Below are 26,958 nucleotides of genomic sequence, written 5' to 3'. Positions count from 1 at the left end.
CCGATTTAGGGTCTTAGGCCCATAAAAGCCACATTTATTATCCAATTTTGCTGAAATTTGGGACAGTGAGTTGTGTTAGGGCCTCCGACATCCTTCTTCAATATGGCCGAGGTCGGTTCAGATTTGGATATAGCTGCCATATAGACCGATCTCTAGATTTAAAGTTTTGGGTCCATTAAAGGCGCAATTATTGTCCAATTTCGCCAAAGTTTTGAACAGTGAGTTGTGTTAGGCTCTCGACATACTTCCGCAATATGGCACAGATCGATCTAGATTTGGATATAGCTGTCATATAGACCCATCTCTCGATTTAAGGTTTTGGGTCCATTAAAGGCGCATTTATTGTCCAATTTCGCCGAAGTTTGGGACAGTGAGTTGTATTAGGCCCTTCGACATTCTTTCTCAATTTGGCTCAGATCGATCCAGGTTGGGATATAGCTGCCATATAGACCGATCTCTCGATTTAAGGTTTTGGGGCCATAAAAGTCGCATTTATTGTGAGATTTCGCCGAAATTTGGGACAGTAAGTTGTGTTAGGCTTTTCGACATTTTTCTGTAACGTGGACCAAATCAGTCCAGATTTTGATATAGCTGCCATATAGACCGATATCTCGATTTAAAGTCTTGGCCCCATAAAAGGCGCATTTATGATCCGATTTCACTGAAACTTGATACAGGGACTTATGTTTGGCTTTTCGACAGCCGTGTCGTATATGGTTCAGATCAGATCAGAAGTATTTGGTCCACATCGGAACATATTTCGCTATAGCTGCTAGGGGGCATAAGGCATGCATTTTTCAGCGGATTTTGATGAAAGGTGGTTTACATATATACCCGAGGTGGTGGGTATCCAAAGTTCGGCCCGGACGAACATAACGTCTTTTTACTTGTTATTTACCTTAATATTTTCTATTATTAAACTGTCGAAGGCGATTAAGTTACAGAATACCATGATATGTAAAATTCGCCTTTGACTGTGACTGCTGTTGATTTTCGCCTTCGATAAGGGTGATTACCTTTCCTATGGAACTGACCTCGTATATATCATTTTTTTTGGCATATAATAATTAAATAAAAATCGTCGAAATCATTTTGATTTGTTTTTCCAAAATGTATATTTTAATTTATTAAATTAATGACAAAATGTATTTCTTTTAAAACTAATCATCACTTCATTTGTTTGTAAAAAATAATAAAAACATTACTTAATTCTTTTGTTTCCTTTATATGGTGTCGAAAGAAGATTAAAATTTATATTTTCTTATACATTTTTGTTACTTTAAATGGTAATATGCAAAAAATATTGAAACAATGCAGCTGCTTAAAAACAATAGACAGTGAAAGAGAGGGACAGTTTTCACATTTCATGATTTTGATCAATGTTTTCTTAAAATCGGAAAAGAACATTTTCATAGAATCTGTGTCTTAGTCATTTGCAAAGAGGAGAATCTAAGTGATACTGATGTTATAACAATGGAATACAAAAAGACTCGATGATTTGTCATGTAAGTAGTTGTGAGTAGGCGACTTGACTTTGTAGATGAAGAGCGTTTTTTTTTGTTTGTTTTTGTTATAATTATTATTATTAATTTATATATATTATTATTTCTCGTGTTTATTACATAATAATGCTTGTTGTTGTATAACTTAAAGAAATTCGTTAAATTTGTAATAAATTTTCATTTAAACTCTAATATAATATATAGTCATATGGTAATAGTTTGTTTTTATGCGATACATAAGGTATACTAACGCTAATTTTGATAGAAGAATGTTGGAAATGCAAGGCGAGAGAGAAAGAATGGAAGATATAAACATTTTCACTCATTTCAATATTTATAAAATAAAAGCCAAAAGCAGACAAAAAAACATACAAAAACTTTTTAGTTGGCTTAATTATAAAGGCGGTTAATTGTCTTCTAAGTTGTTAAAAAAAAAATTTTTAGATAAAAATGCTAACTCATACAATCGGATATTGTCCGGCTGAAGACCATAGGGTAATCAGTTTCTATTATAAATAGAACACAAAAACCCGTTTTTTAAAGTTAGGCAGAAAATGTGTTTTTTTGGTTGTAATAGAATTTGACTGGTTTCCTAGATCGAGATTTCGTTTGGAATCACTCAAACTCGTCGGTAGGTTTTGTCAAAAAGGCATGTCTTCTAGGTTGAAACTATGCTCTTAAGATTATTTTCATTTGTAGCGCAGCAAGAAATGTTTCATATGTTTCTACCAAATGAGACATCCAACTATTACAATCAAACAAACTGGCCCACTTGCCTTTTTGACAAATCCTACCGACGAGTTTGGATGGTTCCAAACGAAATCGCGATCTGGGAAATCAGTCAAATGTTATTACAAAGCAAAAAACACTTTTTTCTGCCTTATTTAAAAAAATACGGTGTTTTTTGTGTTCTATTTATAATAGAAACAGATTGCCCTATAGTCTGCAGCCGGACAATATCCGATTGTATGAATTATTTCCAAAGACCAAATAAATTTAGCGCAAGACATGAAAAATGCTAACGTTTTGTTTTTGTAACTAACCAAAGCTTGCCATGGTCTAAGGTTAGGTAAGAGTTGCAGTCTTTTACGGACACAGTAGCGACGGCCCAAAGCTAAAAATGGTGGGAATCGAACCCACGGCCGCCGCACTGGGAAACGGAGCACGCTACTAACTCAGCTACCGGGGCGCCTTTGAGATGGTCTTAATTAACTGAAAACCAGCAATGCCTTCCATAGGAATACTTATAAGGATATATTTAAAGACATATGTAGGCCTTTAGTCAATAGAATTCATTTCCATAGCTTTATAATAGTGCAAAAATAAGGCCAACATGGGGTAAGTAGTACACTAAACTACTCATAAAACTTTGCATTTTTTTATTTTCAAACTTCAATCATTGTCATCATTGATGCAGTTAGTATCTATGGGTTCAGGGAATTCCTTAAATAAATGGAAATGTTTGTTGTGGATTTTTTTTGCCCTAAGAGCATCATTGAAGCTAATGATGAATATGAGGCAGCAATTGAGTAGGAGTATATAGACATGGATAAGCCAGCCAGCCAGCCATTCAACAAAGCAAATGTTTTTTAACTGCTGCTACTGCTGCTGAATTTCTTTCTTCTCTTCTACTTCATCTTCTTCTTGGTCGTCTCGAATACGGAATGACTGATTGCATGAGTGAGAAATCATAAAATAATTCTAAACATAATTTTTTCTTCTTAGTTTCTCATCATTAAATTACATACATAGACATACATATAGTATTATTTATTATATATATATATATTTAGAAAATAAAAATATATCTAGAATAAACCACAATCTTTGAGATTGTTTTTAATTATGACATCGGTGACGGCATCGAATACAAATTGTACATTATTTGTATCAGTGGCACAGGTAAAATGTGTATAAATTTCTTTTTGATCTTTACGTTTATTTAGACTTTCGAATTTCATTCGAATATAACAAGCAGCATCTTCATATGTATTGGGACCTAAAAGTTATGAGAGAAAAAACAGTTTTAGCTGCATTATGCATTTAAATAAGAACTTAAAACTTACCCGAATATTCTGGAAAACATATTGTCAGGGGAGATCTTTTGATTTTTTCTTCAAACAAATCTTTTTTGTTCAAAAATAGGATTATTGAGGTTTCCACAAACCATTTGGAATTACATATGGAATCGAAAAGTTTCAAAGATTCAATCATACGGTTCATTTCTTCGTCTTCAGCTAATACTAAATCGTAGCCTAAAAATGAGAGGGAAAAATAAAATAAAAAATATTGTAGTTGGAGAGATTTATTTTTATTCTCAAAGTAAAAAGAAGTTTAAAGTTTATAAATCCGCTTCATGCCACTATGGACATACACCAAAGCTAGTTCAATCCCATGACAGCCGGTTGTACGTACCGAATTGAACCGATGGAGTTCTTCATCGGATAGGGCTGCCGCTGCTACAACAACAACAACCAAAGCTAGTATTCACCCTAAATACTAAAAAGTAACCTTGAAAAAATTTAAGTCACGTATGTAAATTCTAAGTCAGGAATAACAAAATCCTTAACTGTTCTCTACAACACGACCCTAAGTTGGTTCATGTCTGGAATTGTGTCCCCACTTGTCTGTTAGCCGCGAAAGCCGGGCAATCACATCATCTTCCCCACATGCCCTACACATGATCTCAATTGCAACGTATAGATATTAGTGTTAAGATATAAAGGCCACCGTAGCGCAGAGGTTAGCATGTCCGCCTATGAAGCTGAACGCCTGGGTTCGAAACCTGGAGGGGATAACCTTGGACATCTCTTTCGAATGATGGCGACATTTGTGAGGTTCTTTGCCATGTAAAAACTTCTCTCCGAAGAAGTGTCGGAGGGCCCTTATCATTGAGTTTAAAATTGAATCGGACAGCACTCATTGATTAGTGAGAAGTTTGCCCCAGTTCCTTAATGGAATGGTCAATGGCAAATTTGCATTTTGATATAAAGTCCTTTGCAAATATGGACTTTGGCACGAAAAGTTTTCTGATTGTCATTCGTCGACTGTCTGTTAGCCGCAAAAGCAGGACAATGGCATATTAAATGCTCATCTTACCCACATGCCCTATAAATGATCTCAATTGCATTGCATAGATATTAGTGTTGTGGTTTAAGTCTTTTACCTATATGGACTTCGGCACGAAAATTTTTCTGATCTTCATTCATCGATCGATTTTGTATTCGCTAAAGAAAACAGCTGATTTTTATACCCACCACCGAAGGAAGGGGGTATATTCATTTTGTCATTCCGTTTGCAACACATCGCTAAATATCCATTTCCGACCCTATAAAGTATATATTTTTGATCAGGGTAAAAATCTAAGACGATCTAGCCATGTCCGCCCGTCTGTCTGTTGAAATCACGCTACAGTCTTTAAAAATAGAGATATTGAGCTGAAACTTTGCACAGATTCTTATTTTTGTCTATAAGCAGGTTAAGTTCGAAAATGGGCTATATCGGACTATAACTTAATATAGCCCCCATATAGACCGATCCGCCAATTTAGGGTCTTAGGCTTATAAAAGTAACATTTATTATCCGATTTTGTCAAAATTTGGGACAGTAAGTTGCGTTAGACCACTCGACATCTTTCTGCAATTAGGACCAGATCGGTCCAGATTTGGATATAGCTGTCGTATAGACCAGTCTGCCGATTTAGGGTCTTAGGCCCACATTTATTATCCGATTTTGCTGAAATTTCGGACAGTGAGTTGAGTTAGGCCACTCGATATCTTTCTACAATTTGGCTCAGATTGGTCCAGATTTGGATATAGCTGCCATATGGGCCGATCTCTCGATTTAAGGTCTTGTGTCCATAAAATGAGCATTTATTGTCCGATGTCGCCGAAATTTGGGACAGTAAGTTGTGTTAGGACCTTCGACACCCTTCTTTAATTTCGCCCAGATCGTTCCAGATTTGGATATAGCTGCCATATGGACCGATCTCTTGATTTAAGGTTTTGAGCCCATAAAAGGAGCATTTATTGTCCGATGTCGCCGAAATTTGGGACAGTTAGTTGTGTTAGGACCTTCGACATCCTTCTTCAATTTGGCTCAGATTGGTCCAGATTAGGATATAGCTGCCATATGGACCAATCTCTCGCTTTAAGGTTTTGAGCCCATAAAAGGAGCATTTATTGCCCGATGTCGCCGAAATTTGGGACAGTGAGTTGTGTTAGGACCTTCGACATTCTTCTTCAATTTGGCTCAGATTTGGATATAGCTGCCAAATAGACCGATCTCTCGATTTAAGATTTTGGGGCCATAAAAGGCGCATTTATTGTCCGATTTCGCCGAAACTTGGGACAGTGAGTTGTGTTAGGACCTTCGACATTTTTTTCCAACTTGGCCCAAATCGGTCCAGATTTGGATACAGCTGCCATATAGACCGATACATATTTTGTTAAACACAATTGAACAATGACTTGTACTTATTAGTATTTGGTACAAATCGGAACATATTTCGATATAGCTGCTATGGGGCATAAGGTATGCATTTTTCACCGTATTTTGACGAAAAGTGGTTTACATTTGTACCTGATGTGGTGGGTATCCAAAGTTCGAGCCGGCCGAACTTAACATTTTTACTTGTTATGATATCGATTATCGTAAAAAGTGACTATTGAATACCAAATTCGTTAAATTTTCTGTAATCACTTTTTAACTAAATAATTTTCGTTAAAACACTTTACAGAATTCCACTGCAGGGCGATTACAAACCAATTTCGACAAAATTTTCTATGAAAATCATAGTTCAATGATTGCTTATATGTCCAACTCTATTAGGCTATAAAGGTCTTAATGTCCATAGCTAAAGTTTCATAGTGATTGGCGTATTGTTGTTTTTCAAAAATGTAAAAAATCGTCATTTCTCATTATGTTCTTGACATACATACCCGATAATGCTACACAAAAGATAATTGCTGTCACACACTCAAAACAATGTATCCACTTTTTACGTTCCGATCGTTGACCGCCAACATCAAACATTCTGCACAGAAAAGAAGAAAAATACAAAAAAAAATGAATAGTCAGTCAATGGAAATAAAACAAATCAATTAAATGTGAAAAAACTGAAACTTTTCAAAATACGACAACAACAATAAAGGAATTCGAATTCCAAAGCATTAAATCATTTAAATGTTCTCTCTCTTGCTCCTCTGGGGCATGGGGCAGAAGGGCTAGCAATCATCAACACAGCCTTTAACAGCACCCATTTAAAAAAAAAGAGGAGAAAACAGGGGAGATAGAAATTGTAAATGGCTTTCAGTTGTCATTTCGCATATTGCTTATTTCATTACTACGTTTGTTTTTTGCCTATCGCCACTTGTGAGGGGATTCATACTCACTTGAAATATAAACCTTTACATTTGAAATGTGTTTCCACAATTCCTGTGGTTTTGACGCGCGTGCGCAACACATCCTGCTGTGTGGGCACATAATTTGGCTGTGATATACGATCCAGTGAATTGAGATAAAATGCAGCTGAATCGTTTAATTGATATTCTCGCGAACGTGAGAACGACTGTTGTACACCCGCATCGGACCATAGTTTCTTCATGAGTAATACCAATTCCGGAAGCAGTATGCCTTCTTCCGCCGCCGAGGCATATGTAAAGAATTGGCGGGCTATTTCCGTCTTCGAGGGATCGGCAAAATCGATTTTCAAATGACCCATGGCACGAATGATGGCCATTAGTGACTGTATGGTATTGCTGTAGACAACGCGACGATATTCTTCGCATTCTTCCTGTGAGTAGCCGGCATCATGGATGATTTTCATTTGTTTCACAATGGTTGATTTGCCAGATTCGCCAGCTCCTGAAAATGAGAAAGAACCACAGAAATTTTATTTTTAATCCAGTCATAATTTTAGTTTAATTTTCTAAGAAAATTTTGTCAAAATTTTATTTCTAAGAAAATTTTGTAAAAATGTTATTTCTATAGAAAATGTTGTCAAAATTTTATTTCTATAGAAAATTTTTAAAAATTTTTTATTTCTATAGAAAATTTTAAAATTTTTTTTCTATAGAAAATTTTAAAATTTTTTTTTCTATAGAAATTTTTTAAAAATTTTATTTTTACAGAAAATTTTTTAAAAATTTTATTTCTATAGAAAATTTTAAATTAAATTTCAAAATTTTATTTCTATATATTTATTTAATTCTATATATTTATTTAATTCTATATATTTATTTAATTCTATATATTTATTTAATTCTATATATTTATTTAATTTTTCAAGTTTTTTGCCTGTTAGGGCCAGACCATTAAATTTTACAATTTTTGTTTGTTTCTCTTTCGAGACGAGTAATGGCTTCAAGGGCCGTCCGTTGGTATGTTGTATTTGAATCGTATTAATAGCGAAAACGCATCTATAATATCATTACCACATTAACCACACTCGATAACCCTGTCTATTAGCTGTACTCTTCCTAATGCACGGCAATGGCTCTCGCCGTTGTCTTAGCGTTCGAAGCTATCAATACAACTTTCAAAAGATGCACAAAATCATGTGTAGTACGGAAGAAGTGTAATTTGTCACAAAAAGAATGTCTGTCATTACACAAAAATACATGCATTAGGAAGAGTACAGCTAATAGACAGGCTTTGTTTAATTTTTATTTACTTTTAATGAAGATTCAAGGCAGCAGCTAGGGTTCAGGTACAGAGCACTCGACAAATGAAGTTGTAATTTTACATCAAGTCGGTCGTTGGAAGGTAAGTGCAAAATTTGCGGAATTATTTAGAAAGTCTTGAAAAATTAAAACATTGTATTCTTCCAGACACCAAGAAAAGAGCAATAATCGGTTTCTTAAGTGTTTTGATGGAATCATCTTCATCAAAGAGCTACAATGAAACTGAATTTTTATACCCACCACCGAAGGATGGGGGTATATTCATTTTGTCATTTCGTTTCGAAATATCAATTTCCGACGATCTAGTCTGTTGAAATCACGCTACAGTCTTTAAAAATAGAGATATTCAGCTGAAACTTTGCCCAGTTTCTTTTTTTTTTGTCCATAAGCAGGTTAAGTTCGAAGATGGGGTATATCCGAATATATCTTGATATAGCAATTTGGGCCAGATTTAAATATAGCTGCCATATAGACCGATCTCTCGATTTAAGGTCTTGGGCCCATAAACGGCACATGTATTGTCCGATGTCGCCGAAATTTGGGACAGTGAGTTGTGTAAGGCTCTTCAACAACTTTCTGCAATTTGGTCCAGATTTGGATATAGCTGCCATATAGACCGATCTCTCGATTTAAGGTCTTGGGCCCATAAAAGGCACATTTATTGTCCGATGGCGCTGAAATTTGGGGCAGTGTGTTGCGTTAGGCTCTTCAACAACTTTCTACAATTTGGCCCAGATCGGTTCAGATTTGGATATAGTCGTCATGTAGTCCCATTTCTCGATTTAAGGTCTTGGGACCATAAAAAGCGCTTTAATTGTCCGATTTCGCCGAAATTTGGGACAGTGAATTGTGTTAGGCCCTTCGAAATTTGTCTGCAAATCCGGCCCAAATCGGTCCATATTCGGATATAGCTGCCATATAAAGGGTGATTTTTTTGAGGTTAGGATTTTCATGCATTAGTATTTGACAGATCACGTGGGATTTCAGACATGGTGTCAAAGAGAAAGATGCTCAGTATGCTTTGACATTTCATCATGAATAGACTTACTAACGAGCAACGCTTGCAAATCATTGAATTTTATTACCAAAATCAGTGTTCGGTTCGAAATGTGTTCAAATTTTGACAAATTTTGTTCAGCGATGAGGCTCATTTCTGGTTGAATGGCTACGTAAATAAGCAAAATTGCCGCATTTGGAGTGAAGAGCAACCAGAAGCCGTTCAAGAACTGCCCATGCATCCCGAAAAATGCACTGTTTGGTGTGGTTTGTACGCTGGTGGAATCATTGGACCGTATTTTTTCAAAGATGCTGTTGGACGCAACGTTACGGTGAATGAACACATTTCGAACCGAACACTGATTTTGGTAATAAAATTCAATGATTTGCAAGCGTTGCTCGTTAGTAAGTCTATTCATGATGAAATGTCAAAGCATACTGAGCATCTTTCTCTTTGACACCATGTCTGAAATCCCACGTGATCTGTCAAATACTAATGCATGAAAATCCTAACCTCAAAAAAATCACCCTTTAGAACTGTAACTCGATTTAAAGTCTTGCCCTCATAAAAGGCGCATTTAAAATCCGATTTCACTGAAACTTGACACAGTGACTTATGTTGGGCTTTTCGACATCCGTGTCGTATATGGTTCAGATCGGTTTATTTTCAGATATAGGTACTTAAAATACCAATATTTTTTTATACACAATTGAACAATAAGTTGTACTTATAAGTATTTGGTCCACATTGGAACATATTTCGATATAGCTGCTAGTGGGCATAAGGCATGCATTTTTCGGATTATGACAAAAGATAGTTTACATATATACCCGAGGTGATGGGTATCCAAAGTTCGGCCCGGCTGAACTTAACCCCTTTTTTAAAAAAGTTGTCCATTCCTTATAGGAAACCCCGAATTCTCAAAAGTTTATATTTTAATATTTTGCCCAATTATTTTATTTATGCAAAATTATGCCAAAATTTTATTTGAATGGAAAATTTTGCCCAAGTTTTATTTTTATCAAAAATTTTTCAAACTTCTATTTTCTGAAAAAATTTATTTTTTAAATGGACCCATGATTTGAGATCTATGCTTTCATGGACAAAACTTGTGAAAAGTTCGTAGATCAAGATTTTGTTGTCAAAATTGACCCACTCTACTAAGGAAGGTCACTGTAGCGCAGAGGTTAGCATGTCCGCCTATGACACTGAACGCCAGGGTTCGAATCCTGGCGAGACCATAAAAAAAAAAAATTTCAGCGGTGGTTTTCCCCTCCTAATGCGGGCAACATTTGTGAGGAAATATGACATGTCGATCCCATGGCAGCCGGTTGTATGTACCGGATTGACCCGATGAATTCCTACATCGGCAAGGGCTGCCAACTCAGTGTACCACACACAACAAAAATTATGCCATGTAAAACTTCTCTCCAAAGAGATGTCGCACTGCGGCACGCCGTTCGGACTCGGCTATAAAAAGGAGGCCCCTTATCATTGAGCTTAAACTTGAATCGGACTGCTCTCATTGACGTGTGAGAAGTTTGCCCCTGTTCCTTAGTGGAATGTTCATGGGCAAAATTTTTATTTACTAAGGAAGGTTGCTGCAAAGTTTAGTCGTATTCCTGAAGAGCAGTCTACGGAACCTAGAGGGCTTGTATCCAGCCCATAATTAGCCCAAAAAGCCCTTTTTGCCGACTTTATATCGCTATTGTAGTTGTTTACGTTAAGGTATGGTTGTAGGGGCAGTATGAAATATAACCCACACCATTTTTGTCCATTGCGATATCACAGTAGTGACAGACCAAATCCTTTGGTGGGGATGAATCCCGTACTGGTAATCTGATCTCCCCACCAACTCAGCTGCAAGGGTGCTTCTATTTAATAATACTTCCAAAGAAAAATGCTTTTTCAGTTCGTGCCAAGATTAGAAACCCTTGATGTTCTACATCATAGGCAGACAAGGTAACCTTTGCCTCATATTAGTGTTTATTAAAAAAATTTCGATCTATACAGCTTCGAATCCGGAAACTCTCTTTAATAATTACATTTTTCAATTTCTTAGTTCTCAATTCTCTTCCAAAAATCAGTATGCCTTTACAACGTACAGAAATGTTTTCTCTATGACTCATACATGTATACAACACACGAGAGGAGCACAACGCAAGAGTGCATAACATTTTGTTAAAGTACTACAATGACATTTAAGCCAACATTTCAAGAGGTTAATTCTATTATAAACCAATCAATATGGCATTTTTTCTTTCACAAAAGTCAAAAAGATCAATGGTGTTATACGAGTATATAGAAAGAATCATCCAAAGAGCTATTTGCTAAGGAGAAGTCCAGCAGAGAAAACCAACAAAAAAAAAACATAACGCACACACAAAAGCCTAGCCCTTTTTGACTCAATTAAGAATGCTCCATCACATGGGATCAGACATAAATTTCAATAATAATTGTCAAAACAAAAGCCACTTGACCCTTTCCCCACTTCTTCAAGTTCTCATTGGAGAACAGAACCACTACAACAACACTCCTACAAAAGTGTGAAAATGACACAACAGACTTTTCGACTCAGTCGTTGTCATAGTGTCTCATTGGCGGCATCTAAGCTTCGATACACATACACAAAACATTGTTGTTGCAAAATTAATCAAGTGAAAGCGAAATGGATGGATCACAACCGAGGCTGAAGAGAACACACAACAGAACCAACTGGACCCCGACTTGCCGTCTAAAACGGAAATGCCATGTCAAAAAATGTACAAACAAATAATTAAATGCAACAATTTGAGAAAAAAATCATTCAATTGATTCATATACAAAATGTCGGAACAAGAGAGGGGAGAACGGAAGAGCGAAATTGGGTTAGAAAACCATAGAATCATATACCAAATCGATTGGCATCAATAACGACAGTTGTAAAGGGTTATTAGGAGTGGATGTTATTTAAATTGCAAAATATGTTTAAAAAACAAATTTAAAAAAAGTAAAGGAAAAATTATATTTTTACAGAAAACGATTGAAAATATAAATTTGAAGAAAATTTATTAAAAAAATTATTTAGTCAAATTTTAGAAAAAAAACCAAATCGATTTGATGAAACATATTGTAAACATTTTATTTTATTAAAATTCTGCCAAGGCTATATACTTACTTACTTTAATTGGCTATGACAAAACATTTGTGCCACTATCCGAACGTAGAAGCGCCTCGATCTTCTGCGCTCATTCTAAAATCTCTGACACCAAGTTTCGAAGTGTCTCCCACCACTTGATCTTTCCATTGAACCAATCAATGATCATGGTATAGAATGTTTACCTCCTAGTCAGAATGAGGTCCAGATAGCAGTGACCCGACTAAAGAACAACAAGGCAGCAGGAGCCGACGGGTTACCCGCTGAACTATTTAAGACCGGACGCGACACGCTGATAAGGCGTATACATCGGCTTATATGCGCAATCTGGCTAGAAGAACGCATACCCGATGATTGGAACCTCAGCATACTATGTCCCGTACACAATAAAGGAGACAAGACGGAATGTGCCAATTACAGAGGAATAAGTCTCCTCCCCATCGCATACAAGATGCACTCGAGCGTACTGTGTGAAATATTAAAACCTAAAGTCAATGAGATAATTGGGCCCTGTCAATGCGGTTTTAGAACTGGTAAATCCACCCTGGACCAGATATTCAGACTGCGCCAAGGCTATATCTTTATAGAAAATATTGAAATTGGATTTTTTTCAATTTCAAATTATTTTGTCTGTTGGGGAGAAGATCATTAAATTTCAGAGATTTTTTTTCCAAATAGAAAAGGAAATCCAGAGAGGTGTGTGTTGCGATCTCTGTTTTTTTTTTTATTTAATAATGATAAAAATTTTATTTTCGTTTAAATAATGTAAAAGAATATTGACCCGGAAATTTAGAAAAATAATTTCATCTTATTAAAAGTTTTGACAAAGTTCTATTTGCTCAAAATTTTTTCTAAAATTTTATTTCCGTCTTTTTATTAATTCTTAAATTAATAACCCTATCGATGTGAAGCCCTTGCTATGATCTCTAACTTGTATCATATGAACATGTATGAGTAATCTTCAATTATTGGATCTTTATGGAAAATCAAAAAAAGTTACTTTGGACTATGCAATGCACATGGTGCATAAAGTTAGGTAATAAATGAAGTCACTCAGCGCAGTTACATGAGACGGAAAAGCACTCAAAGAAGAATGATTGTAAATTATAGATTTAAAACAAGTAAAAGTGTGCTGGGTTCGGCCAGGCCGAATGTTATATACCCTCCACCATGGATCGCATTTGTCAAGTTCTTTGAATGACTTTTTCAAATAAACATGAGTTATATCAAGTTATTGACCAATATGGACCGTACTTGCCATGGCAAGTCAAGTCACCTGTAAAATTTCAGACAAATCGAGTAATAATTGCGCCCTCCAGATCGGTTTATATGGCAGCTATATCAGATTATATACCGATTTAGACCATACATAGAACAGTTGTTGGAAGTTATACCAAAACAATATATGCAAAATTTCAACCATATTGGATAAGAATTGCGCCTTCTAGAAGCCCCAGAAATCTAATCGGGAGATCGGTTTATATGGCGGCTATATCAGGATATGAACTGATATAGACAATAAATGACACAAATGTTGAAAGTCAAAATGAAATACTTCATGCAAAATTTCACCCAATTCCGATAAGAATCGTGCCCTCTACAAGCTCAAGAAGTCAAGACCCAAGTTCGGTTTATATGACAGCTTTATCAAAACATGGACCGATTTGGTCTATTTATAATCCCAACCGACCTACACAAATAAGATGTAAATGTGCAAAATTTCGAGCGCCTAGGTCAGGTTTAAGTGGCAGTCTGCCATAAGACTCAGGCGTATTCGAAGAAAGATGCCTTCTAGTTCCTACCGTTGGACCATCCAGATCGCTTAAAAAAAACCAACATATTTTGAATGTTCACATGCGCTAAATCAAACAGGTTCTCAAAGAAATAAGAACCTTAAGTCGAACTCCTTCTAACTGCTAGTGCGGAACACACACACATATATAGTCTCATCTTTTTCTAAGTCCTCACAGCTTCTGCAAAAGTCGTTCCTGTCGTTGAACAGTGACTGAGACGTCTGTTCTAGCCTGTGGCAGCAAAGTGGTAGTCCTCTTCAAGTCTAGATTAGGCCGCATAGTTTTAGAATGCTCACAGCCCCCATCTATCATTCGTTGTCCTTCGGACCTGGTCCTGAAAACTTAGCTTACATGTCGCTAGAGGCATGCCCACAAATTACAGTTTCCCTGGAATGTGTAGGGTAGTTCCTAGTCTCGCAAGCTCATCCACTTTACAATTCCCTGGGAAATCTCTATGGTCCGGCACCCAGAACAGGTGAATTTTGAAGTGTTCAGCCATCTCGTTGAGAGATCTGCGACAGCTGAGGGCGGTTTTTGTGTTCAGAAATACGTTCTCCAGGGATTTAAAGGCTGCCTGGCTGTCTGAGTAGATATTTATGCCAATCGTCGTTAATGACATTCCATTCCACCACTTCCATAATTGCAAGCATCTCTGCTTGATACAGACTGCAGTGGTCGTGTAATCTTTTCGATATGACCAGTTCTAGATCTTTAGAGTACACCCCAAAGCCCACCTGGTCGTCTAGTTTGGAACCATCCGTATAAGTCTCTGTAACCTCTATTATCAAGGATATCGTAGTTCCAATCGCTTTCATCAGGATTAGTGGTACAGTACTTTTTTATCTAAAGCGGCTCAAGTAGGGTGTAATCCACACACTGGAACGGATATTGTATCAAGGATAACACAGTGTCCGTAGCCGCCACATGACCAAAGAGACAGCTCCATTAGCCTCACGGCAATGGTCGCAGCAATTTGTCTAGCCACAATGTCCAGAGGCATTAGATGTAGCATTAAATTCAGTGCATCAGATGGTGTCGTCCTCAGTGCGGCTGTGATGCATAGACAAGCCATCCTTTGGATCCGGTTGACTATTGAACAGTAGGTGGACTTTTGAATCGCCGTCCACCAGACAACAACACCATATAGCATGATGCGCGGTTTAAACCCCCAACTTTTGTCAATGGCTCTCTTGCTGGTGTAAATGTTGGATTTGAAGTTCAATTTCCTTTCCAGCAAAACACCCAGGTATTTTAGGCTTTCTGTAAATGGAACATTCTCTCCTCCCTAGGAGACAGGTGACACTGTATCTCTTGCTGAAAAGGTATAGATCTACGAATTTAATTTACACATTTATCTTCCAGCTATCTCAGTGGATTTGCCTTTGCCCTATGATATGTTTCGATCAGCCTCTCAAGAGTCTTCAGCATAAAGGATGACAGACTAAAAGGACGAAGCGCCTAGCTTTAATCGGCTTTCAGTGGCTCAAAATCTCAAATCGGGAGATCGGTTTGTATGAAAGCTATTTCCAAATTTAAACCGATTGCAAGTGGACAATGCTATCCCCAACGACCTATATCAATAAGAAGTATATGTGCAAAATTTCAAGCGAATGTCTCTAATTGTTCGACAACTATTGTGATTTCGACAAACGTACGGACCGACATGCCTAGATCGACTTAAAATATCAAGACGATCAAGAATATATCTTATGTAAAAAATTCAATTTGTGTTTGTTTGTCGGTTTGTTTATTTGCTTCGTATAGACTCAAAAACGGCTGAACCGATTACCTTGAAATTTTCACAGATTGTGTAGGTTGGTCTGGAAGGACTAAAATCAAAAGTGAACCGATAAGCACAATATGGGTATGAAATGAAAAGTATGCGGGAGTAGATAACGAATCTTGCATATAGGGAGTCACCGCACCCCCACAAAAACACCCAAAATAGACACATTAGCCAATCACGGATATATGGAACTCGGTTTGTTTGTTCCGTATAGAATGAAAAACGGCAGAACCGTTTTTCTCGAAATTTTCGCATATTGTGTAGGTTAGTCTGGAAGGAAACATAGGCTATATAATTTTTTAGTATTAGGCATTAGATTACAAATATGACATAAAACATTAGGTCCAAGCAATGGGAGATCGCCCACCCTCAAATACCCCTGAATGGACATATTAGCCGACCATGGCTATGGGACTCAAATGATAGGTATTAGGGAGTAGATTACGAATATGACATTAAAATTTGCGTCCAAGTCTAGGTGGCGCTTTTCCTCCTAAAGATACGTCAAATGGGTTATTTGACCCATTATAACAATATGGGACTCAAATTAAAGATATTTGAGAGTAGAATACGAATTTGATACCCAATTTCGGGGTACGCCCTAAAGAACCCCCTAAGCTGAACTTCATTTCCGTTGGGAATAAATAACGAATTTGATATCTATTTTCAGTGCAAAGTGCCGGTGGCCCCGGCCCCAAAACACTCTCCAAACGGTTCATATTTACCGACCATGGCAATATGGGGCTTAATTAAAGGGATTAGGAAGTGCAGCACGAATTTGATTCCCATATTTGAGTCGAAAGGTCGGAGGTGCTATCCCTCCCCTAATGCGAACATTACATTAAGGAAGAACATTACCACCAGGAACCGAGAAGTGGCAAATTCTCACAAATCCATGAGTGCTTTCCGATTCAAGTTTAAACTCAATGATAAGGGACTTTTTTTATAGCCGAGTCCGAACGGCATCCCGCAGTGCGACACCTTTTTGGGGAAAATTTTTTAAATTTCCATGCATGGCATAGTACAGTACCTCGCAAATGTAGCCAACATTAAAAGGGGATAAACATTGCTTTGTCCGATGTTCTCGCCAGGATTCGAACGCGTTCAGCGTCATAGGCTACAATGGCACGAATTCGATATCCGCATTCAGGGCGAAAGATATTAGAGAGTTAAAGAAGGCGTGGCGGAGCGGGCCCGGTTCGGCTAGTATTCTTTATAGAGTCCCAGATCAATGGTGTTACAAACGAGTGACTAGATTAGTATCCCTCATCGTATGATGGCGGGTATAAAAATTACAGGAATACGATACGCTTTAATCACATGTATACTTTTACTTTCGGTTTGGCCGGAAAAAGAGAAGCGACTTATGAATTTAAATGCATATTTTTTGTAATGGGTTAAATCAAACAATTGATTGAATTCAATACTAATGACATAATATTTATTTCATTTCTAGTTACAATATGAAACAAATTTAAACAATAAACGATATCTTTAAAAAATTGGTGCGAACAACAGCTAATCCCAAAAACGAAATGATCAATCAATTTCTTTTATTAAAAAAAAAAGATTCATATGGAAATTTTGCATGTTGCAACTTGTATTGAATTAATTGGATTCATTTCGATTCGAAGCCCTCTTTTGAAATTAAGAGCAATTATAATACTCCCAATTTAGAGAGAGAGAGAAATAAAATCAAAAACAAACAAGCCAATAATTAATTTTTTATGAATTAACATTATAATTAACATTAAGAAAAAGTTGACACGGTGTACAAAATGTAAAGAAGCTATACTACAAACACAATTTTGAATTGCAATTTCTTAGCCATTGATTGTCGGAAATTTTCAAACCTCTGCTCTCAAATCTTCATAAAATTCAATTGTCCATTATGAAAGCAGAGACGGTAAGAAAAACAAATGTTCACATATTACGAGTTCCCAAAAACAAAAAGAAAGAAAAAAAACAAAAACAAAACAGTGACATCAATGAATACATGAATGAACGAACGAATGCATGAATGGGGCGCTGTCATCGTATTGCTCCATCATTAGCGTAATTTTCAAGCCAGGGAGCGGCGTTTTCTTGGTGGGAGACGTGTCCATGATCATGACAAACATTCATAAAACAATAGCAACTTAATGTTGTTTTAGAATAATTCAATGAAATTTTGCTACTGCGCCCATTAATACTTAAAGTATGGTCGTAGATTTTCTTTAAAAAATATTGTTTATCATGTATGAACAAATTCTGATTATTTGGTCGATGTTACAAAATATCTTAGGTAAAAACGAAAATAAACATTTTTATATACTCTTTTATAGAAAGGGAGATGTACTGAAAAATTAAAGATGCTAGGGAAACCTCAACAGCTAGAGCCTAAACAAGGCGGATTTAAAAAGGTGGTCTCACGCGAACAGCTGTTAACAGCCGGTTAGGTTTGACGGTATTAAGATGAAAGATTTTTGATTGCATTCTCTTTCTTGTTATCTTCTTTCTCGCATATTCTCTGCTAATGTACGCACACGTATGCAAACACGCACACAAATTTCTTTGTGTGTTGGCGAAACCGTGATCAGCTTGATGACAACATGGCGGATTGTACCATATGATTTGTGGTTGTTGTACAAATGAGACCACCTTTAATTGTTTCGCCAAAGAAGTAACATTCTAATAAAGATCGCTTAGTTGTCAACTATATCAGCTTTTTACGGCAGAATTTTCCTTTCTTCTTTTTCTCTTTCCAACTATTCTAGCAGAATGATAAAAGATCTCCGAGTATACTATTTTTTTACCCACCACCGTAGGATAGGGGGTATATTCATTTAGGTAATCCGTTTACAGCACATCGAAATATCAATTTTCGACCCTACAAAGTATGCATATTTCGGATCGTCGTAAAATTCTAAGGCGATTTAACGATGTCTGTGTGGTTGTCCGTCTGTTGTAATCACTCTACAGCCGCCAAAAATTGAGCTGAAATTTGGCACAGATACGTATTTTTGATGCACGCTGTTTCTGTTCTTGAATGGGCCATATCGGATCATATTTGGATATAGCTGCTATATAGACCGATCTCCCGATAAAGGGTCTAATGTCCATAAATGCTTTATTTTTCATCCGATTTCGCTGAAATGAAACAGTGAGTAGTTTTAGGCCTCCCGACATCTGACCCATATATGGTCCATATCGAAATATATTTATTGGGTTGCCTAAAAAGTAATTGCGGATTTTTTAAAAAATATTAAATGCATTTTTAATAAAACTTAGAATGAACTTTAATCTAATATATAATTGCCATTTTGTTCGATAACCTTTTGCCATCTTCCTGTCAAATTTAGTATTCCACGCTCATAGAACTTCTGGCCTTTATCTGCAAAAAACTGAACCACGTGCGATTTTATAGCCTCATCATTGCCGAAAGTTTTACCATTTAAGGAGTTCTGCAAAGATCGAAATAAATGGTAGTCTGATGGTGCATGGTCAGAGCTATATGGTGGATGCATCAAAAGTTCCCAGCCAAGCTCACTCAGTTTTTGGCGAGTGACCAAAGATGTGTGCGGTCTAGCGTTGTCCTGGTGGAATATGACACCTTTACGATTGACCAATTCTGGTCGCTTCTCCTTGATGGCTGTATTCAATTTGTCCAATTGTTGACAGTAAACATCCGAATTAATCGTTTGGTTCCTTGGAAGCAGCTCAAAATATACCACACCCTTCCAATCCCACCAAACAGATAGCATAACCTTCTTTTGGTGGATATCAGCCTTAGAAGTGGTTTGAGCTGGTTCACCATGCTTGGACCATGATCGTTTTCGACTAACGTTGTTGTAAACAATCCATTTGTCATCTCCAGTTATGATTCGTTTTAAAAACGGATCGAATTCATTGCGTTTAAGGTGTATATCACAAGCGTTGATTCGGTTTGTTAAATGAATTTCTTTCAATACATGTGGTACCCATATTAAAATTGACGCCAAACAAACAAATGTAAACAAAATTTCGCGCACTTTTTTTCTAAAGCAAGCTAAAAGTAACAGCTGATAACTGACAGAAGAAAGAATGCAATTACAGAGTCACAAGCCGTTGAAAAAATTTGTCAACGCCGACTATATTACTACTATATTACCGACAATTACTTTTTGGGCAACCCAATATATACAGCTACCATATATACCGATCTGCCGATAAAGGGTCTAAGGCCCATAAAAGCTTTATTTATTACACGCTGAAATTTGAAACAGTAGGTTATTTTAATCTTCCCGACATCTGACCTAAATATGGTATAGATCGGACTATATTTAGATATAGCTGTCATATAGACCGATCTGCCGATAAAGGGTTTGAAGACCGTAAAAGCTTTATTTATTACCCGATTTCGAGAGAGTTATTTTAAGCCTCCTGACATCTTACCTAAATATGGATCAAATCGGACTATATTTAGGTATAGCTGTCATATAGACCGACCTCCAGACAAAGAGCCCATAAAAGATTTGTTTTTTAACCGATTTCGACAAAATTTGAAACATTGAATAGTTTTACGCTTCCTAACATAGGACCTAAATATGGTTCAAATCAGACTATATTTAGATATAGCTGCCATATAGACCGTTCCGCCGATAAAGGGTTGAAACCCATAAAAGTTCTATTTGTAGGTAATGGGAAATTAACGATAGAATCGATACTATCGATATTTATTAGTAAAACCATCGAAAATATCGAATGTTGCGATTATCGATAGTTTGCCAGCTCTAAGGGAGAGGCTAAGTGAATTCTTGTGTAAGTTTCACTTTCCTTGAGGACTAGTCTCATTGATGCTTTGCATAACATTTATACTCATTTACGCTTTTAACGAAATGTTAAACTACGTTTACACTGATCATTGAACATGTTTAAATGACTCAATCATCAGTTGACGAGAGCATTAATCCGGTTTTTATGAGCAGTGTTTTACCAGAATTGGAATAGAACGCAAAAACTTTTCTTACAAAAAAAAAAACTTTAAACAATTGTTGTAGAACAGTTTTTTGTATACCCTCACCATAGGATGGGGGTATACTAATTTCGTCATTCTGTTTGTAACCCCTCGAAATATGCGTCTGAGACCCCATAAAGTATATATATTCTTGATCGTCATGTCATTTTAAGTCGATCTAGCCATGTCCGTCCGTCTGTCTGTCGAAAGCACGCTAACTTTCGAAGGAGTAAAGATAGCCGCTTGAAAATTTTGCAGAAATAATTTTATTAGTGTAGGTCGGTTGGTATTGTAAATGGGCCAAATCGGTCATGTTTTGATATAGCTGCGTCCGATTTGACTGAAATTTTGCACGTAGTGTTTTGGTATCACTTCCAACAACTGCGCTGAGTATGGTTTAAATCGGTCCATGTTTTGATATAGCTGCCATACAAACCGATCTTGGGTCTTGACTTCTTGAGTCTCTAGAGGGCGCAAGTCCGATTTAACTGAAATTTTGCATTAGGTTTTTTGTTATGACTTCCCACAACAGTTCTAAGTATGGCGTAAATCAGTATAGAACATGATATAGGTGCCATATAAACCGATCTGAGCTCTTGACTTCTTGAGCCTCTAGAGGCTCTCATCCGATTTAGATAAAATTTTGTACAACGGCATCTCTCATAACCTTCAACATACGTGTCTAATATGGTCTGAATCGATCAATAGCTTGATACAGCTCCCATATAAACCAATCTCACGATTTTGCTTCATGAGCCAGTACAAGGCGCAATTCTTATCCGAATGAACTGAAATATTTCACAATGGCTTCTATAATGCTCAGCATTTATTTATGGTTCGAATCGGAGAATAACTTGATATAGCTCCAATAGCATAAAAGTTTTTATTCAATATTCTTTGTTTGCCTAGAAAGAGATACCGCGCATAGAACTCGACAAATGGGATCCATGGTGGAGGGTATATAAAATTCGGCCCGGCCGAACTTAGAACGCTCTTTCTTGTTTATTGTTCAAATTGCATGTCATCCAAACCGATTCATATACCTATCACAATTATTGTAAACCAGCTGCCCGCTCTGATATGAAATGAACATTAGCCTTGTTTTCTTTATGTTTAAATTGAATTTGTACGCCATATTGAGCAAAGCCGTTAACGTTGTAAAATTTTATTTCTCGTACATGTGTATATCGGATATCATAACATGGGTTTCATTTCACATCACATATCGTACATACAAGCAAAAAAAAAAGTAACTCGATTATCGCACTTTTGCATTTAGCTTGAGCTTGAGCTGAACAAATTCCTTCATGCGATACTTGATTGATTGATGTTGCGAATCTGTTGTTGTTGTTGTTTGACGTGCGTCTCTCGAATACTCTTTGAACAAGTGTAAGTGTTGTTTATCGGTTTGTTGTGGCTTTTTACTACAACACTTGCAGACTTATTATAATAATTGTTGTTAATAATGTTATTGCTGTATTACCATAATACTAAAAAGCTTCACGTAATAATGTTTGGTCAAATTGTGTTGTTTTCTTTTCTGGCATATTTGCCCAGACCGTTCGTTTGCCATTGGAACATATTATAATTGGTTTGAGCTTTGAATAATTATTGCATGGATTTCCATAAGAAGAAATGTGAAAATAAAACACGCATGATAAGAAAATACAACTACATCGGCAATGGGATAGGTGAAATGCCAATGTGGCTAACAACGAAAAATACAAATACATTTAAAGGGACCAATAAGTATCATAAACTTTTTCTTTGCAACCAAAATCTTGTTTAAATGTTCAAAAACCTAGGTTATGACATTAGATATACCTAGACAACTGTTCTCGCTACCGCAGCTCTTCTTCAAAATAACCCCTAACGATTTAGAAATTTAACTCCAAAACATTTATCTACTACTAGAAACTCTTTGTAGTTAAAGCATTTTGTAATTAAATGTCAATTACATGAGTGTTCATGGTATAACATTCCGTGTGCAATCATTTCTTTCTTTCCATAATCCATTGTTGCGTGCTTAAGGCAACACACAAATCGAAGGCCCTCACTACCTCCCCCACCCAACGGGCAGTGTGTAGGCGGCGTTCATGATAGAGTCGTTGCGAATCTAGTAGTCTGGAATGCCCTAGACATAATAATGCTAATAATAGTAATAACAATAACAACAACAATAATAATAATAATAATACTAATAATGCAAAAAATTGTAATTATACTCCACAGTGAAAGTAATAAAATTCGCAACAACATAAAGACGACGACCATACCAAAAAAAGAAAATGAAAAGAAAAACTCAAAGCATTTAAGGCGGCTATACATTCATTCATCCATCCATGTCTTGCATTGCAACTACATCAATTAATATAAAAAAAAATAAATTATTTAATACTTATTTACATAATAAGTACCAATAATACGAGTAACAATTGCTAATCATGTTTCCTCAATGAGGTGGTCAGTCAACACAATAAAAAAAGGTGTTTTGATTAGCGAAAAAATTATGCAAATGTTTTGCTTGGGGTTAAGATTTTTTTTTGGGCCGACAAGACATGACTTTTTATTAATTTTAAGCGTATTTAAGAACTGTCACTTTTTTAAAACCTCAACACACATCACCATCTGGTTTTAAAATACCCCATAATGACGACGAAAGCGACACCCAACAAATATAAAAAAAACAGAAATGACTGATTAGCTGAATAAAACACACCACAAATAAGAGTTGTTTTGTTGCTTCTAAAGCATCAAACAGATAACAATTACAATTAAAGCATCATCATTTTGACGACCTGCTCATCATCAGTTTATTGTCGGTGTCACGATCAGGCATCGAAAATCGCGCACACTCCATCATCAGCCACCATTGTTATCTCTTTATCAGCTTCATTTGTTCGTCCGTCCGTTTTCTTTTGTAGACTCGTTTATTTGGTCTTTTCACTACTTACAGATGGCTGATAAACTTGAAGAAGCTGAAGAATGTCGATAGTTTTTTTTATATAATAAAATAAATTACGTCGTCTACTAAGTGTGAAGTTCGATGTCATTTGACATTTATAATACGATTAAGTGATGCAAGGTGATGGGACAGATAGCCAACGGAAATATGTAGAAAAAATCAATCATCACTTATGAAATTTATCGCAAGATGCTTAAAAATTGAAATCAGTTCGTGTTAACAGCACGATTAAAATTAAAATTTAAATTTTAAGAGAACTAGCTGAAGCGGGAAAGCTTCGCTGCGCCTTCATTTACTATCAAATACTTTTTTGGCCCTACATTTCTTCCATTGTCGGTTGATAAGTCCTGTTTTGGGGAAGTTTTGTTGGTGGGGATAGCCTCTAAGACATTTCGCCTCTAATGTGGAGGTAAAAAAACTCATGCTCTACTCCCTAATATCTCTCATTTTAGCTCTATATTGCCATGTTCGGTAAATATGTCCTATTTGGGATGCCCCCAGACACTTGGAAAAAAGATATCCGATTTAAGGTCTACTCACAAATAGATTTTATTTAACCATTCCAACGTGGGTCCACATTGGAATAGTCAGTAAATAAATTCAGTTTGTTTTAAGGTGGGACGTACCCCCAAGGAATAGTCCCGAAAGGGGACATTGATTCCGCGATCTTTCATTTGAGTCTCATACTGCCTTGGTCGGTAAATATGACTGCACGGGAAATCGATATTAAAAACCAGCAAGGAAAGGCAAAAGTCGGGCGGTGCCGACTATATAATACCCTACACGACCTAGTGTATGTAGTATTTTTTATATGTAGAACCTATCTCGAAATCTAGTCAGACTTTAATTTTTATACCAAATAAAAAGCCATTTCGGATAAAAGATTATATGGGAGTTATATCAAAACCTGTGCCAATTTTATTGACACATACTGGGACATGAAATAGAACATCTCACGCCCTATATTGTAGAAATGTGGCCAAAATTGTGGATTTTACTGCTTTAAAAGTCCATATCGGATGAAATATACATATTGGAGCTATATCTAAATTAGGACCGATTTTAATGAAATTTTACGCACGTATTGGAACGTCAATTTAAACGCCTCATGCAAAATTGGGCAAACATTTTGGATTCTACATTCTAAAAGGCCATATCGGATGAACGATATATATGGAAGCTATTGCCCAAATCTATATTTAAATCTAAACCGATTTTTATGAAATTTTGCTCATATGTGTGGATGTTAATAAAACACCTCATGCAAAATTTGTAAAGATCGGACCTAAATGGTGGCTTCTACAGCCTTAAAAGGCGAAATCGGATGAAAGATATATATGGGAGCTATATCTAAATCTGGACCGATTTTTATGAAATTTTGCACACATATGTAGAAATAAAATACCCAATGCCAAATTTTGTAAAGATCGGACGAAAATTGTGTCTTCTACAGCCTTAAAAAGACATATCGGATGAAAGATATATATATGGGGGCTATATCTAAATCTGAACCAATTTTTTTTTTTTTTCAAAATCAATAGCTTGTCCCTGGGCCAAATAGGTGACATGTCGGACAAAAAATACGACCTGCACTTTGATTACAAGAATACATGGACTCACAGACGGACATGCCTAAATCAAATCAGAAATAGATTCTGAGCCGATCGGTATACTTATCAATGGGTCTAGCTCTTCTCCTTCTTAGCGTTGCAAACAAATGCACAAATCTATAATACCCTGTACCACAGTGGTGATGTAGGACATAAAAAATTATATATAAACAAGTGAAAATGCATACCCATCACCTCGGGTATATATGCGGAGGTTTGCACAATCCGGTGAAAATTGGATAACTTATATCTAATATATATGTCACTATTAAATTTTTTTGAACAAAATATTGGTCTTTGTGGCAGATATATCCAATTATAAACCGATCTGAAGTATATTAAGATCGGATATCGCGAGGCTCAGAAGGACTCACTGTTTCAAATTTCAACGAAATCGGGTAATAAATTAAGCTTTTATGGGCTTCGGTCCCCTTATCGGCATATCGGTCTATATGGCAGCTATATCTAAAAATAGTCCGATCAGAACCATATTTAGGTCGGATGTTGGGAGGCTTAAAATACTCTACTGTTGCTGTTAAATAAAGCTTTTATGGTCTATAGACCCTTTATCGGGAGATCGGTAGCTATGTCTACATATAGAACCATATTTAGATCAGTTGTCGGGAAGCCTTAAACTACTCAGTGTTTTAAATTTCAGCAAAATCGGTTAAAATTTTTATGGGTATTAGACCCTTTATCAGAAAATCGGTCCATATAGCACCTATATCCAAATATGGTCCGATTTGGCCCATTCAAGAACTTAACCAGCGTGCAACAAAAAGACGTATCTGTGCCAGATTTCAGCTCAATATCTCAATTTTTGAAGGCTCTAGAGTTATTACAACAGACAGACGGACAGACTCACGGACATCGTTAAATCGTCTTAGAATTTTACAACGATCCGAAATATATATACTTTGTAGGGTCGGAAATTGAAATTTCGATGTGTTTCAAACGGAATAACTACATGAGTATACCCCCTATCCTATGGTGGTGGGTATAAAAATTATATATAATAAAAAAAAATAGTTCCCATATAAAATGGTCCTCGAAGTTGATTTCTTTATTTCCTAGAGGTCACAATTGTTATCCAATTAGTGTTCTGTTACGACTTTCAACACTCATTCCAAGTATGGTCGGTGTATAACTTGAAAAAAAAAGCTCATATAAACCGATCTACCGATTTGACATATTGAGCCCCTAGAGCCTTCAATTTTTATACGATTAAGCTGAAATTAGTGTACTTAGTGTTTTGTTATAATTTCTATGGTAAGTCTTCTCACAATCAGTTTATAATCTGATATAGCTCCCATATAAACGGATCTCACTATAAGTCTTCTACGGCACCTAGAAGCTTCAACTTTTGCCTAGTTTTACAGAAATATGGTACGTTGAGTAAAATTATGCCCTTAAACTAAGTTCATGTTGTGTAAATTTGTAGTAGAATCCATTCCAAAGATTTGGCCCGGCCGATATTAGCAAGTTTCTACTTGTTTTTCTATTTAAGGAAA

General features: G+C 36.3%; 1 protein-coding gene across 1 annotated transcript in view; it reads right to left on the bottom strand.

Moving 5' to 3' along the window:
- Window positions 1–2,070: 2,070 nt before the first annotated feature.
- LOC106092319 (G protein alpha i subunit) overlaps window positions 2,071–26,958 on the bottom strand; it is a 42,821-nt gene continuing 17,933 nt past the window's right edge. The window contains exons 2-5 of the mRNA XM_013259147.2: window positions 6,896–7,367; window positions 6,443–6,537; window positions 3,569–3,757; window positions 2,071–3,501 (exon numbers count right to left, since the gene is read on the bottom strand). Coding sequence (XP_013114601.1) covers window positions 3,311–3,501; window positions 3,569–3,757; window positions 6,443–6,537; window positions 6,896–7,367 — 947 coding nt within the window. The 3' untranslated portion in view covers window positions 2,071–3,310. The remainder of the gene's footprint in view (window positions 3,502–3,568; window positions 3,758–6,442; window positions 6,538–6,895; window positions 7,368–26,958) is intronic.

Source organism: Stomoxys calcitrans, chromosome 1 (genome assembly GCF_963082655.1).
Source record: "Stomoxys calcitrans chromosome 1, idStoCalc2.1, whole genome shotgun sequence".
Classification (NCBI taxonomy): domain Eukaryota; kingdom Metazoa; phylum Arthropoda; class Insecta; order Diptera; family Muscidae; genus Stomoxys; species Stomoxys calcitrans.
This window is presented reverse-complemented; position numbering and strand designations above follow the sequence as displayed.